Source organism: Pelodiscus sinensis, chromosome 1 (genome assembly GCF_049634645.1).
Source record: "Pelodiscus sinensis isolate JC-2024 chromosome 1, ASM4963464v1, whole genome shotgun sequence".
Taxonomy (NCBI): Eukaryota; Metazoa; Chordata; order Testudines; family Trionychidae; genus Pelodiscus; species Pelodiscus sinensis.
Window position 1 is genome coordinate 101,928,958 of NC_134711.1, and position 14,457 is coordinate 101,943,414.

The window sequence follows — 14,457 nt, forward strand, 5'->3', positions numbered from 1 at the left end:
TCACTCCCACATACGTGCAATTTGCCTGCTCTGAGAATCTGGAGGGATTTCAGGTGAGCTCCTTTGTAACAAAGCCACCTGAAACTGCTTAGGCAATATGACTATGGGTACATCTACGCTGCAACACAATTTTGAAATAACTAGCGCTATTCTCAAATAACTTAGTCCGCTTCTACACAGCAGGCAGTTATTTCAAAATAGTGTCAAAATACTGTCAAGCTGGAGGACTTACTCTCACTCCTGTAACCTCATTGTACAAGGAATAAGGGAAGTTGGAGGAAGAGTGCTCTATTTCGAAATAAGTGCTGTGCGGATGTTCCCTACTTCAAAATAAGCTATTTCAAAATAAGATCCGCAATCGACGCAGCTTAATTTGCATATCTTATTTCGAATTGAACCCTGCACTGTAGACACATCCTATACTCGCCATTTTCAGGAAATCACCCACTGCTACAGCAGTGCCATCGGCAGCAGCCGTGGGAGCACGAGTGTATACAGGGCACAGACACACAGGGGTTACCCCCACCCGCACAGCTGACCCTGCTCAAAGCAGGTCTGCACAACAAGGGACCCCCCCATTAGAAAGTTGTCTGCAACTTCACAGCTTCCTTCACACGTACACCAACCAGGATCTCCCCTCCTCGCATCAGAGTCTACACCTACAATCTACAGGCTCATGTAACATATATGTCCCCAGCTGTGTCCAAACCACAAAGGATGTGTGTGGGGAGCCCAGCCCCTAGTCATAATGCGGCCTGAGTCTTCTTTAGCACAATCTGCAGAGATCTGTGCTTTCAGCTCTGGAGGTCACTGGTTCAGTCCCTGACGTCAGGGAAGATTGGTACCATGGCATTATGGGCATGCACACACTCTCATGTGCTTTGGTGCTTCCTGGTTGGATTGGCTTACTCAGCTCATGCAGACACAACTCAGAGCTCTCTCTTCCCTCTCAGCTAGCACCTTGGCACTGGGCCTGGGCAGTGGCGTGCTGATTGCGGTGCCCTGCCCCAAGGAGGAAGCTGCTTCAGGAGAGGTCATTGAAGATGCCATCCAACAAGCCCTGAGCAAAGCCCGGTGAGAAACACTTCAAACTTTGTTCTTAATTCACTCCATGGTTATGACCATGCCAGAGGTTGCAGGGCTTATCCATAAGCAGTCAACCCACAGCACACACCAGGGATGGCCATTTTAAAAGAGACCGACAAGGAGTCCTGTAGCACCGTATAGACTAACAGATGTATTGGACCATAAGTTTTCGTGGGCAAAGACTCACTTCGTTAGATGCATTGACTTAACAACAACAACAACAACAAAAGAGAGAACACCATTGACTTAACAAAAAAAATAATGAAATAGAAGAATCAAATCAGAATTGATGGGCAGACATAGTAAATACATTTGTATTTCAAAATGCAAATGATTTGAAAATTATTTCCCTCTTTCACTTACCCTTGCAACTATTCCTTACCTGTGAAATTCCCCCTTGAGTAGATAGCCAGAACAAGATCTATGTCCTACTCGAACCCTCTTCTGCACAGAGGTGACTTTCACTCAGTTATCAGTAATATCCCCTATGGCAAGCTAAGACAGTGCAAAAAAAAATACTGTTCTTTGAGAATCAGGGAAACCCAGAACACAACTTTAAGCAGCTAAGTAAAAGTAGGAAATGTTTTTTCTAGCTACGTTGCTTTGGAAAATAAGTAGGCATTTAAAATCTATACTTAGATTATGTTGCAGATCTCAGACTACTCAGACTGCCTGGCTGTGTCTACACTGGCCACTTATTCTGGAAAATCAGCCGCTTTTCCGGAATAACTTGCCAGCTGTCTACACTGGCCCCTTGAATTTCTGGAAAAGCACTGACGATCTAATGTAAAATCATCAGTGCTTTTCCAGAAAAACTATGCTGTTCCCATTTGGGCAAAAGTCCTTTTCCGGAAAACTGTTCTGGAAAAGGGCCAATGTAGATAGCACAGTAGTCTTTTCTGCAAAAAAGCCCCGATCGCGAAAATGATGATCGGGGCTTTTTTGCGGAAAAGCGCGTCTAGATTGGCCACGGATGCTTTTCCGCAAAAAGTGCTTTTCCGGAAAAGTATCCTGTCAATGTAGACACGCTTTTTCCGAAAATGCTTATAACGGAAAAGTTTTCCGTTATAAGCATTTACGGAAAATCATGCCAGTGTAGACGTAGCCCCTCTGTTTCTCTTCTACATGCAACAAGGGAATGATGCAAACTATGTCCTTAATCTCAGGTTTGGGTGATTCCCCCAAGTGATGTGATGTTCACTATAGTTCTATGCATCCTGGAGCTTGTTTAGTGGCTCTTAGACTGCATGCAGTTATACAGCTAGATTATCTGTTCGTATCCAATGTGTCCACTCTTACGCCCTGCTAGTTTGCTTGTTCTTATCAAAAAGGTATTTTCTGTTTGTTTGCAGGTCAAAAGGGATCACAGGGAAAGAGCTGACTCCCTTTTTGCTACAGAAGGTGAATGAACTGACTAGTGGAAAATCACTGGACTCCAGTATCCTTTTACTAAAGAAAATAAATATTTCACAATCCCTTCCAAATCTCATCCAACAGCTTGACCTCAAAATATTCTCACTCTATTACTAGTTAATCTTGAAACTTGAAAGGCCAAATATTTAGCATTTTTTAAAAATATTTTTTTGCACAGAAGCCATTGTTAAGCTTGTTAATTACACGGTCTCCCTCCATTTCTGCTGCAAAAACTGGTGTCTGGCAAAGAAAGGAGGTGTTCAAAAGCCAAGGCTCTCCTGCAATTTTCAAGTCAGGCAGTAAACCATCCACCCTACCTGCCAGGCTCCCTCTGTCTTAGAAAGAGGACTCTGGGCATCATTGTTATATGCCACTGCACTGGAGTAGCATCTGTGCTTGAATGTACTGGAGTCTGGTCAACCATCCCTGCTTATGGACCCGATTCCTCATTGCTTTGTGCAGTCAGGTACATTGATGCAACGGGAGAATTAAGTGGCTATGAAATGCCAGTAAATCAGTATGTGAAGCTATTTGGCAGAGGGGAGCACAGGGCTGCCCCCGCAGTTAGGGAGTGCCCTGGGGAGACATGGATTTCATTCCCTAGTCTGCTGCAATCATCCTGTGTGATCTTAGACAAGTCCTGTATGGCCAGATCCTCAAAGATATTTAGGCACCCAACTGCTAGGCTCCCCATCTGAAAGCGTTTTCCAGCCTCCAAGGCGTGTGGTGAAGATAAAATGCCTTTACAGATTGTGAGGTGTCCACGTGCTAGGGGAATCTGTCATAGGTACAGTCATTGGAGTGGGGTCAATCAGGACCATGAGGTGCCTCTGTGCCATTGTCCCCGCTTCCACTTCCTGTTCTCTCCCCTTAGGGAAGTTCCTACACAGGCTTTTCCCAGGCCAGGCTCTTGCCGTTCATTTCTTTAAAAATGAATATCCATTCAGACATCGCTCTGATCCAGAACAATGCCAAGGTGGGCAGCCGCATAGCTGTGGCCCTGAGCAAGATCCAAACTGCCCCGGGGAAGGGCAGCCTACCTCAGCATGAGAAAGTAACTGCACGTAGGCCTGTGAGTCCTCTGCTCTTCTGTGGGTAGTGCCTGTCTACCAATAGCATGACAGAGAAGTTCACAGCTAGTGTTCACAACACAGTAACTCTCCCCTGTGGGGCAAGGGCCATCCATTCTGTTACAAACAATTGAAGAGTCTCTCTTCACTCTTGCATTTCCCTTGGGGATGTTTTTAAATCCCCTTCATTCTTTATTTTCATTTTCTCCCTTTCTAAAAGCTTCTCTGAGCTGGAGTCCTCAGTGATTAGTGCTCACATTGGCCTCATTCATCAAAGTGGATTCCTGAGACATCAGTTTGGGGGGTTTCCTACAAATTCCTTTAGGGTCCTAGCTGGTTTTCAGTTTTCCCCTCTTATCGCCTCATAAATACCTTTCCCAGCATGCATGCCAAGCTAGTTGCTATCAGTGCAAAGTAAGGTCATGTCTGCACTACAAAGCTTTTGCCAATAGAGCTATGCTGGTATAGTGCTCGGCTACGTCTATACTGTCATGATTTTCTGCAAATGCTTTTAACGGAAAAGCTTTCCGTTAAAAGCATTTGCGGAAAAGAGCGTCTAGATTGGCACGGATGCTTTTCTGCAAAAGCACTTTTTGCGGAAAAGAGTCCTTGCCAATCTAGACGCGCTTTTGCGCAAAAAAGCCCTGATCACCATTTTTGCGATCGGGGCTTTTTTGCGCAAAACAAATTTGAGCTGTCTACACCGGCCCTTTTGCACAAAAGCTTTGCGCAAAAGGACTTTTGCCCAAACGGGAGCAGCATAGTATTTCCGCAAGAAGCACTGATTTCAGACAGGAGGAAGTCAGTGCTTTTGCGGAAATTCAAGCGGCCAGTGTAGACAGCTGGCAAGTTTTTCCACAAAAGCAGCTGCTTTTGCGGAAAAACTTGCCAGTCTAGACACAGCCCCTTAGTGTAGCAGGCACTGCGTAAAGTGGCAGAAAGAGTTCTTCAGCTGGCATGTCTACATCCTTTCCCTGAACACCATTAGCTAGGTTGAGCGAAGCACTCTTCTGTCATCTTAGCTGTATTAACACAGTGTGTGTTTTTAAATTATTTTTTCCACACTTATAAACAACATTGCTATGCCGGCAAAACTTTGTACTTTTGGTGTTGGGTGTATGTGCGAGCACCTAATACCCTGCTTGCGTCAAGCAATTTATTCTTCTTCTGTGGCTGGCTGTAAGGAGTCGTTCAGAGGGCAGAATTCAGAATAAATTTTCCTTTCTTTCCAACGGGGCTCTGTGGAAACACTGTCTGGTTTGGTCTGACCTAGCCAGATAAGATCAGGCCTTCACAGTATGATTTTTATCTACTTTGAGAGATCAGCAGGAGAAATTGAGAAAAGCAAACAAAACTCAGCATTTCTTCTGATCAATTTTTTTCTTCCACTTCTCTCCCCCCTCCCCTCCCATTAAGGTGGTGATTGGCGGCATCAACGTGGACTTCATAGCCAAGGCGAGGAATGCCACCATACTGGTATTGTACCTAAAGCTCTCATAGGCATTACTGTTCTCTACTACTATCATGCAAGTTCCAAGATAAAAAAAAGTGTGTGTGTGTGTGTGTGTGTGTGTGTGTGTGTGTGTGTGTGTGTGTGTGTGCACGCGAATATAAAAGCACATAGTGGGTGCCCATTGTTCCTTTATATATGGGGAAAGTACAGTGTTATGTATTTGTGTATTACAGGGGTAATCAATAGGTGGACTGTGGGTCATAGAATCTGAGGGCTGAAGAGGCCTCAGGAGGTCAAGTCCAGCCCCCTGCCCAAAGCAGAACCAACCCAACTAAATCATCCCAGCCAGGACTTTGTCAAGCCAAGACTTAAAAGCCTCTAGGGATGGAGATTCCACCACCTCCCCTAGGTAACCCATTCCAGTGCTTCACCACCCTCCTAGTGAAATAGTTTTTCCTAATATCCAATCTAGACCTTCCTCACTGCAACTTGAGACCATTGCTCCTTGCTCTGCCATCCATCAGTACTGAGAACAGCCTCTCTCCATCCTCTTTGGAACCTCCCTTCAGATAGTTGAAGGCTGCTATCAACTCCCCCCTCACTTTTCTCTTCTGCAGACTAAACAATCCCAAATCCCTCAGCCTCTCCTAAGTAGGTCATGTGCTCCAGCTCCCTAACATTTTTGTTGCCCTCCACTGGACCCTCTCCAATGCGTCCACATCCTTTCTGTGTTGGGGGCCCCAGAATTGGATGCAGTACTCCAGATGTGGCCTGACCAGTGCTGAATAAAGGGGAATAATCACTTCTCTCGTTCTGCTGGCAATGCCCCTCCTAATGCACCCTAATATGCCATTAGCCTTCTTGGCTACAAGAGTCAAATACTGATGGCCAGATGCTTTTGAATGTACTTTGAAATTATTTTTATGTGCTTATTATTTTCATTGGGGTTTTTTTTATTATTTTTTCTGGAGCCTAGATATTGACTATACCTTGACTATGACACTGGGACCTTGGCAAAAGAGAACTGACTACCCTGGTGGAATGTGTGCATGTGAGGTACTGTGGATGGATATGATAGCCTAATCTGACATGCGTCCATACTGATCTCAGAGCATTCCATGGCAGAAGAGGAGGCACAACACTGGCCATTTACCACCTTCATGCCCCTCTTGCTCAGTGGCTGTAATCCAGCATTCAGAGCTAGGGAACACAGACTAAGAGGTGATATTTTGCACACAAAAGTGGTAATGTGGGCTGTGTCAGATCACCGTTGAGAGTGAGTTCTAGAGCTGAGAACACCCTGTTGCTGGTCTCCAGGAGTTTTATCTGGGAGCTGACATCAGAAATGGCCTTACTGACCACAGCTGTGATAAAGCACAGAGGAAGAAGCCATCTGTAAAATACAAGATCCCTAGTCTATTTAGGTGGCTAGAGGCAGATTTTTTAAAAGAGCTCTCATTGTTCTTCATTGTCTATTCATATAAGAGCATTGGTGCAATGCACTCTCATCGTGCTGTCCCTTTTAACAAGACAACAGCTGCATTCTGTACTGATTGTAGCTTCTGAGTGGCTCTCAAGGGTAGCCCAAAATAGAGTGCTTGAAAAAGAAAGTAATCTATCCTGCAGCAGAAAGGGCACCATTTCTTGTCCGGATAAAAATGCAAAGGGAGATATTGCAGCTAGAAGAGTATGTGAAAATCCAGGAGCAGAGAAGAGTCTGTTCTTTCCCCCAGAATTCACACCACCTTGACAAAAGGTGAATAAAGACTTCCCCCCCTTCCCTTATTTATTCTTGGATCTGGACTTCTAGTGCTCCATTCATCTGAAGAAGTGGGTTGCGCCCACGAAAGCTCATGACACACCATCTACATGGTTAGTTAGTCTTTAAGGTGCTGCTAGACTATTTGTTGTTTTTTTATGTTTTTCCAATAACAGTGGAATCACAGTCCCTCTTTAGGTTCCCCAAAATGCTTTCTTCTGGCAGCAAGCATCACCTCTGTCTTGTCTTGAATAAGCCCAAATGAGCACGTTTCACCCAGTTCCTATCTTAAAAAACACAGGCTTGGCTGCATCTGGACTGGCCACTGAAAAACTTGCCAGCTGTCTACACTGGCCACTTGAATTTGCACAAGAACACTGATGATCTAATGTAAGATTGTCAGTGTTCTTGCACAAATACTATGCTGTTCCCACTCGGGAAAAAGCCCTCTTGCGCAAATGCTTTTGCGCAAGAGGGCCAGTGTAGACAGCTAAAAACTGTTTTGCGCAAAAAAGCCCCAATGGCGAAAATGGCAATCAGGGCTTTCTTGCACAAAACCGCGTCTAGATTGGCACGGATGCTTTTCTGTAAAAAGGGGTTTTGCACGAAAGCATCCATGCCAATCTAGACACTCTTTTCTGCAAATGCTTTTAACGGAAAAACTTTTCTGTTAAAAGCATTTGCAGAAAATCATGCCAGTCTAGATGTAGCCACTGTGTTTAGGCTCAGCGAAAAAGAGAAAGAAAGCTAAGTGTCACCCGCATAATTGTCCAAAGAGATCCAGAACCTGGTTCCACATGGATTATTTTTGCTGTAAAAGCAGGTTGCTAGATTTTCTATTACAGGAAGCACCTAAAGACATGTCCTGTTGAATTTTTATCCATTGGTGTACTCCTGATCAACAGTGGGGGGAATCACAAAATGTCGGTTGCTGATTTATACACAAAGTGCCAGTAAAAGAATTGTGATGGCCATACACTGTTTCAAGATGCTGCACAATACCAGGCATTTGAAGGGTTTGTTGTGAGAAGAAAAATGAAGTGAGTGAAGAACTGGAAGAGTGAACACTGTTCAGTATTCTTACTGGAGCCAATTTTGAAATCTCTGGTTGGGATTACTGTAAAATACACTTTGCTCTTCAGTGGACTTACACTGCCACCAGGTCACTTTAACATTAGCATAGGTGAGAGAGTTCAAAGCAGTGCCTTTGACTCACTTAGACAGGTATCCCAGCTTTTAACTGCTTGTTAGGATTGTTTGAGGCTGCATCTACTGCTAATAGAGGGTGTGGGAATTAAAATAGCCATGCTCAGTACTTTGAAAATCTACTGCTGTTTGATGGGGCTATGGAAACTTTGCAGCATTCATACAGGCAAGTACTTAGTGGAAGGAGAGGAGGAAATTTTTTACTCTTGGAAGTGCTGAAAGCTAGCAGGAATTCACAGGTATCATGACAAATTTAACCTGTGGGCTAGGTGAGTCAGGGTCAGAGGCAATAGCAAATGAGGGGCAACTGTCAATGTGAGGGGAGAAAGACCAAAAGGATACCAATGTGCTGTGTTATAAAATGTTTCCATTTTGATTTGACCTAGCTGTGTATTTATCTATACTAACCAGCTAAGGCACTCTGATCTCTGGGTTATAGAATGACCAGATGCCTGATCTTTGACCTGAGCATCCAGTCGAAAAGGAACCCTGGTGCTCTGGTCAGCATCTCCGACCAGACCATTAAAAGTTCAGTTGGTGGAGCTAAGGCAGGCTATTCCCAACTTGCCCTGGCTCCACACTGCACCCCAGAAGCAGCCAGCAAGTCCAGCACCTAAGTGGGGTAGGGGTGGGCATGGGACTCCATGCACTACCCGAGCCTCATGCACAAGCTCTGCACTCCCATTGGCCAAGAACTGCTGTCAATGGGAGATGCAGGGGGTGCGGGGGAGGCGTCTGCAAGCGAGAGTAGTGCAACATGCAGAACCACCTGCCGCATCTTCCCCAAGGAGATGGACCTGCTACTGGCCACTTCCCAGGTGCAGCATGGTCTGCAGTGCCAGGTCAGGCAGGAAACCTGCCTTAGACCTCCCCACTATGCTGCTGACTGGGAATCACCGGAGATAAGTGCACATCCAAGTCCCAATCCCCTGCCCTGGTCCTGGCTCCCCTCAAATCTGAAGCTACCTCCTGTATCCCAAACCCCTCAACCCCATCCCCATCCCCACCTCAGAGCCTGAACCCCCAAATGGAGCCCACACCCTCCTGCACCAGTCTAGAGACTCCTCCCACACACTGAACCTCTCTGTCCCACCCCCCAGCTTGGAACTAAGGATATTAAATTGTGATTATCTGGCTAATGATGTAGTCGATACAATTTGTATCGACTACATGATTAGGCGATAAGGGGGCCCTCTGCAGAGCCACAGTTTGCGCCAGCTCTGGACTGCTGCAGCTCTGCATTTTAAATGTACTAAGAGCCTGGCGGCTATCAATACATTTAAAATGCAGAGGTGCAGTGTCCCAGACTGGCGCAAACCAGGACTGCTCGGTCCTGGCTCCCACTGGAGACTGGGTCCAGCAGCTCATGTTTGTGGTGATCAGGACTGGCCATGGGCAGGGGCTGCTTTGTAGCAGCCGCCCCTAGCCCCAGCCCTCCACTGCCCCGATAGAGGCACCATGGAGACAGTGCTGTGGGAGCCATTTTCAAGGTGGCTCCCCCCAGCACCAGCTCTCATACAAAGGCAGCAAGGGGGAGGGGAAGCAAGTAGTCAAGAACTTCATTTGACTACCCAATAAGCATAAGCTTGTCGGGTAGTCAAATATTCGACTACTCACTTACATCCCTACCCGGAACCTCCTCCTGCATTCCAAACACCTCATCCCCAGCCCCAACCCAGAGCCTCCATCCCCAGATGAAGCCCCCAGCCTCCCTGCACCCTAACCTCGTGCCTCAACCCACAGTCCCCTCCCACATTCTGAATCTCTCATCCCCAGCCCCGCCCCTGAGCTTGCACCCCCAGCCAAAGCCCTCATCCCCTCCCTGGCCCCAACTGGCTGCCCCAGCCCAGTTAAAATGAGCAAGGTGGCGGGTAGCGGAGGGGCGGGGAGAGCAAGCCACTGAGGCAGGTGGAATGTAATGAGTTGGGAGCAGAGCCTTGAGGAAGGGGCGGAGCTAAGGTATAGAGGTTTTGTGGGATTAGAAAGTTGGCAATCCTATGGCAGAGCATTCAATGCATCTTGTGACTATGCAAAGTTTTGACCATGTGCCAGATCTGATTCTGCTGCTCTTAGGGACTACAGTTACATCCCAGTGTTACACATGGGGCGGAGCAGAAGAAAGGCCCAGCATTTTTAGACTAGGCCCAGAACAAGTGAAAAAAAGGTGAAAATCTCATATTGATGGGCCCTGCATACTAACACCACTTCCCTGCAGGAGTGAAGTGTCCTCACTTTAAAAGAAAATACCATAAACAGTTTTATTTAAAATGCAGTCAAAATATTTTTAAAAAAGATATAGAGATTTAAAAGATGCCAAAGGATTCGGTCATTACTAGTAGGCAAAATGAGTATTTGGTATTCGGTACGTACTATGGGCAAGACAAGTTTCTTCCTTTTTATACAACTGTTTGTGTGTACAGGAGGCCCCCGACTTGTGATGTGATTGGTTCCAGAAGAAGTGATGCAAGTCGGGGGCATCGTAACTTGAACCCGCATTTATGGTAGGTGCCATGCGCCGTCATAACTGCGGGCCGAGGACACTTACCAAAATGGTTGTAAGAGCGGGGGGTCGGAACTCAGATAGTTGCATCTTGGGGGCCTCCTGTAACAGCATTGTACACAGCTAAGTAAGATGTTAGATTCACAGATTATACATGCAGTTACCCAACTAAAGGATGGTAACACGTAGTAGTTACTGTTTATTGTTACTGGCTTTTTGCCGGCTTCCATCATGCAAAGTGCAATAGAGCATGAACTGGTAAACAAGTAACAGGCAGAAAAGTACAGGTGACTAATAACTTGGGAAAGTAGGGTAGCCTTGTGATTGCAGCATTGGCCTAGAAATCAAGAGATAAGAATTTAATCCCGTGTCTGCCAAAAACCATTTCTCTGTGCCTTATTTCCCTGTATCTAAAACGAGAATAATAGTAATTTTTTCTTCCTGCCTTTCTCTCCTGTCTAGTTTGTCAGATAATAGGGCCTTGATTTCAGTTCAGATATTTTTCTTAGAAAGCTGGAATTATTCTGTGTCCATAATTTAGTTTTAAATTATATATTGCAAGTAGTTTTCTAAAGTACATTTTCCTTGTAAGTGGTCTACTCTTGTGTTAAATAATAGGATTATTTTGTGAGCTATAGCATAGTGTTACAGTTCTCAACAACTAGGCTATGTCTACACTCGTGGCTTCTTGTGCAAGAACATCTTGTGCAAGGGTTCTTGTGTAAGAAGTCTTGCGCAAGAAAATGTCCACACTGCCATGTGCGAGCTGTGCTTTTGTGCAAGAGCGCTCATGGCAGTGTGGACGCTTTCTTGCACAAGAAAGCTCTGATGGCCATATTAGCCAAAGGGCTTTGTTGCACAAGAAATTTCTGCCGAGCATCCACACTACCCGCTTGTGCAAGAGCTCCTGCGCAAGAGGGCTTACACCTGTTAATAAAGAGTGTAGCTCTTGCGCAAGAAGCCCTCTATTACCACGCTGTATTGTAAATTTCCTTGCGCAAGAGCGGGCGGGCAGTGTGGACGCTCTGCAGATTCTTGCGTAAGAACGGCCGTACTTGCACAAGAAGCTGCGAGTGTAGACACAGCCCTAGTGTTGCTATTGTGAATGGATGGCATTGTGCAGAAGAAAATATCACTTTCTGTATTCGGAAATATTTCCCTGAATGCAGGAATTTGGATTTGTATTAAACCGCATGCTGCAAGTATAACACACTGGCTATGCTGTGTCCCTCCCTAATGGCTGCTGTACGTAGAGGATGTGTCTACTTCTCCTCTACCAGTTGAATGAGTAAAGCTGGTAGTTGGTAGCTGTAATAGGCATTTACTGGTCTAGATACAAGCCTATCTGTAGTACCAGCAAATGGCATTACATGTTTAGCTAATGTGGAAGGGGCCTGGCTTTTGGTATTGATGCTCCAGATTCAATCTATACGAATGGCTCAAAGCAAGGATTTTTACTAGGGATCAGGGCTGGCCTGAGCCATTTTGGCACCCCGGGCGGGCAGCACCGCCCCGGGAGCATGGCGCATGCGTGAGCCTGCCCCCCCAGGGTGCATGGGCCCTCCTCTAGGCGCACGGCACATGCGCAGGCCTGCCCCTGGGGTGTGCAGGTGGGTGCACGGCGCATGCGGTGCCCAGCTACCGCCGCTGGCGCGCAGCCCAGGGCCGCCCAGGTGGGCCACACCTGGCCGTGCAGGGCCCTGCAGCCGCGGAGGGAAGGGCACTGAGGGGGTTAACGCGGCCCCCTCCCCGGATGGCCACTGCAGCCCACCGGGAGCCGGGTGCGCAGCACCTGATGGCAGCTATAAGGGGCACCGTGCGCCCCTTACAGTTGCCATCAGGCGCCCCCCCATCGGTTGGTGCCCCGGGCAGCTGCCTGGCTCACCCAACTCTTAGTCCGGCCCTGCTAGGCATGTTAGAATTTCACAATTAATCAGTTACCTGACAAGCTGATGCTTATCGGTTAAATTCTGCCCAGCTGGAGAATCAGCAGCTCCTCCCACCCCCAGCTGTGGGCTCTGCAGTTTAAATTGGAGCTGGCAGGCTTTGTCCTAGTACGTGCCAGGTCCTGAAAGCTGGTCCTGCTCTCCAGCAGCTGACTGCCTCCGCTGTGGGCTCTGCAGTTTACGAGCCGGAAGGCTCTGTCCCACCACATGCCAGGACCCAGCAGCTGGCTCCATGGGAGAAGGGCCACAAGTAGGGTTACCAGGTAGTCATAAAAAAAATACCAGAGACACCGGGGAGGAACCAGCCAGGAGAGAAGTGGGGCTGGCCAGGAGGAAGGAGGAGGGGGATCAGGAGGAAGGGGGGGGGGCGGGAGGCAGAGCTGACGGGGGGGCAGCAGGGCTGGCTGGGGGAGATGGGAGGGCCAACGGGAAGCAGGACTGTTCGTGGGGGGAGGGAGGGGTTGGGCGGAGCGGGACTGGCCAGGGGATATTGTGGGGGTGGGAGGGCAGCCTGGCGGGAGCAGGGCTGGCCGGGGAGTTCAGGTAGGGTTGTCAGATGGTTTCAACAAAAATACTGAACACACTTGACATTACATCACAATCTACATTACATCTTATTTAGAAAATACCAGATATTTCTATTTTCTCCATTTGTTTTGAACAGAAAGCTCAAATACTGGACTGTCCGGTTCAAAACCAGACACCTGGCAACCCTATGCAGAGCCTGCAGTGTGGGTAACCAGGTAACCACTGAGATTTTTAGTATTTACACCGTTTCTTTTTTAACGGATTTTTTACACCTCTAATTTTTACAAGGGTATTTTGCAAGTCATTGTGTGTAACATCAGAAAGTTTGGTTCTCATGGAAGGGCCAGAAAATGTGTCTAGTAACTTCTGACTGCAAGGATCTCCAGCAACCACTGGGAGGCTCTGTGACCTCATTTTGTTAGCGATCACAGCTAAGCAGAAGCAATAGAATAGAAGCGCAGCTGTTTTTGCACAAGAGGCTTTTGTGCAAAAACAAGCAGTGTGGACGGCTCCTTTTTGCGCAAAAGCCCTCTCTTGTGCAAGAGCCGTTCTTCCTGATATTTTGAGGAAGAACAGCTCTTGCACAAGAGGGAGGTTTTGCGTAAAAAGGAGCTGTCTACACGGCTCATTTTTGCGCAAAAGCCTCTTGCGCAAAAACGTCTACTCATTACCTATGCAAACGAAGCGTGGCGATATTCCATGCTGCACTTCATTTGCATATGCTTTTCTGCAAGAAGGCTACATTATAGACGTAGCCTAAGATGGCAAAGATATGGTGGTCTGACTGTGTGAATCTTCCACAGGGCTCTGGAACTCAATTGCTTGTTTCACTTTTAGATGCAGCAAACTGCCTGTTTTGCTACAAAGTGCTCTGCATCTATGTGGGCTGCATAAAGTCTGGCTGAGTCCTTTAATTCATCCCATTTGTCTGAGCCTTTGCAGACACCACATTTCCCCACCCAGATCTACAAATGCAATTGGTAGTATTTATGAAAGCCTGACCCTTCTAGTTTGTTCTGTTGTGTCAAATATCCTCATGACTGAAGATGCTGCAGGTGCATGAGGTTCAGGGTGGAGAACTCCCTCCCAACCAGAGGTTACTCATGGCTTTCTTGTGAGGACAGGGCTCTGAAGCAATGCTAGGTTCAGCTTTCAGCTGCAGCCTGTCCTGGCACATAGTTAATTTGCAACCCAGGGAAGCTACCCTGCAGTTCAGGCAGGACTCCCCAGGAGGAGAACACTCCCTGCCCAACCTAAATGGTGACCCTGGGTGTTGGTAGGGAAGTAAAAAAATAAAAAAATTAACCATGTAACCAATCAGAAGTCCATCGATTACAGTGTTAACCATGGTGGTCGGCTGCTGTCCCCGCGGCACAGTGAGCCTGGCCAGGCTGGAACAGCCCCCCCACACACCGTGCTGTGCCTTAGGCAGGGGTTTCCTCCAGCCCAGCTGGATGCTGATTCATCAGTTACAGGTAAGCTTTATCCGATAAGGG

At 47.1% G+C, this 14,457-nt stretch overlaps 1 protein-coding gene across 1 annotated transcript in view; it reads left to right on the forward strand.

Moving 5' to 3' along the window:
• The window catches only part of LOC102450984 (uncharacterized), a 48,927-nt gene that overhangs the window by 16,040 nt on the left and 18,430 nt on the right, over positions 1-14,457 (forward strand). Inside the window, exons 8-11 of the mRNA XM_006133388.4 lie at positions 954-1,074; positions 2,439-2,524; positions 3,447-3,571; positions 4,986-5,045. Of these exons, the coding sequence (XP_006133450.2) occupies positions 954-1,074; positions 2,439-2,524; positions 3,447-3,571; positions 4,986-5,045 (392 nt within the window). The remainder of the gene's footprint in view (positions 1-953; positions 1,075-2,438; positions 2,525-3,446; positions 3,572-4,985; positions 5,046-14,457) is intronic.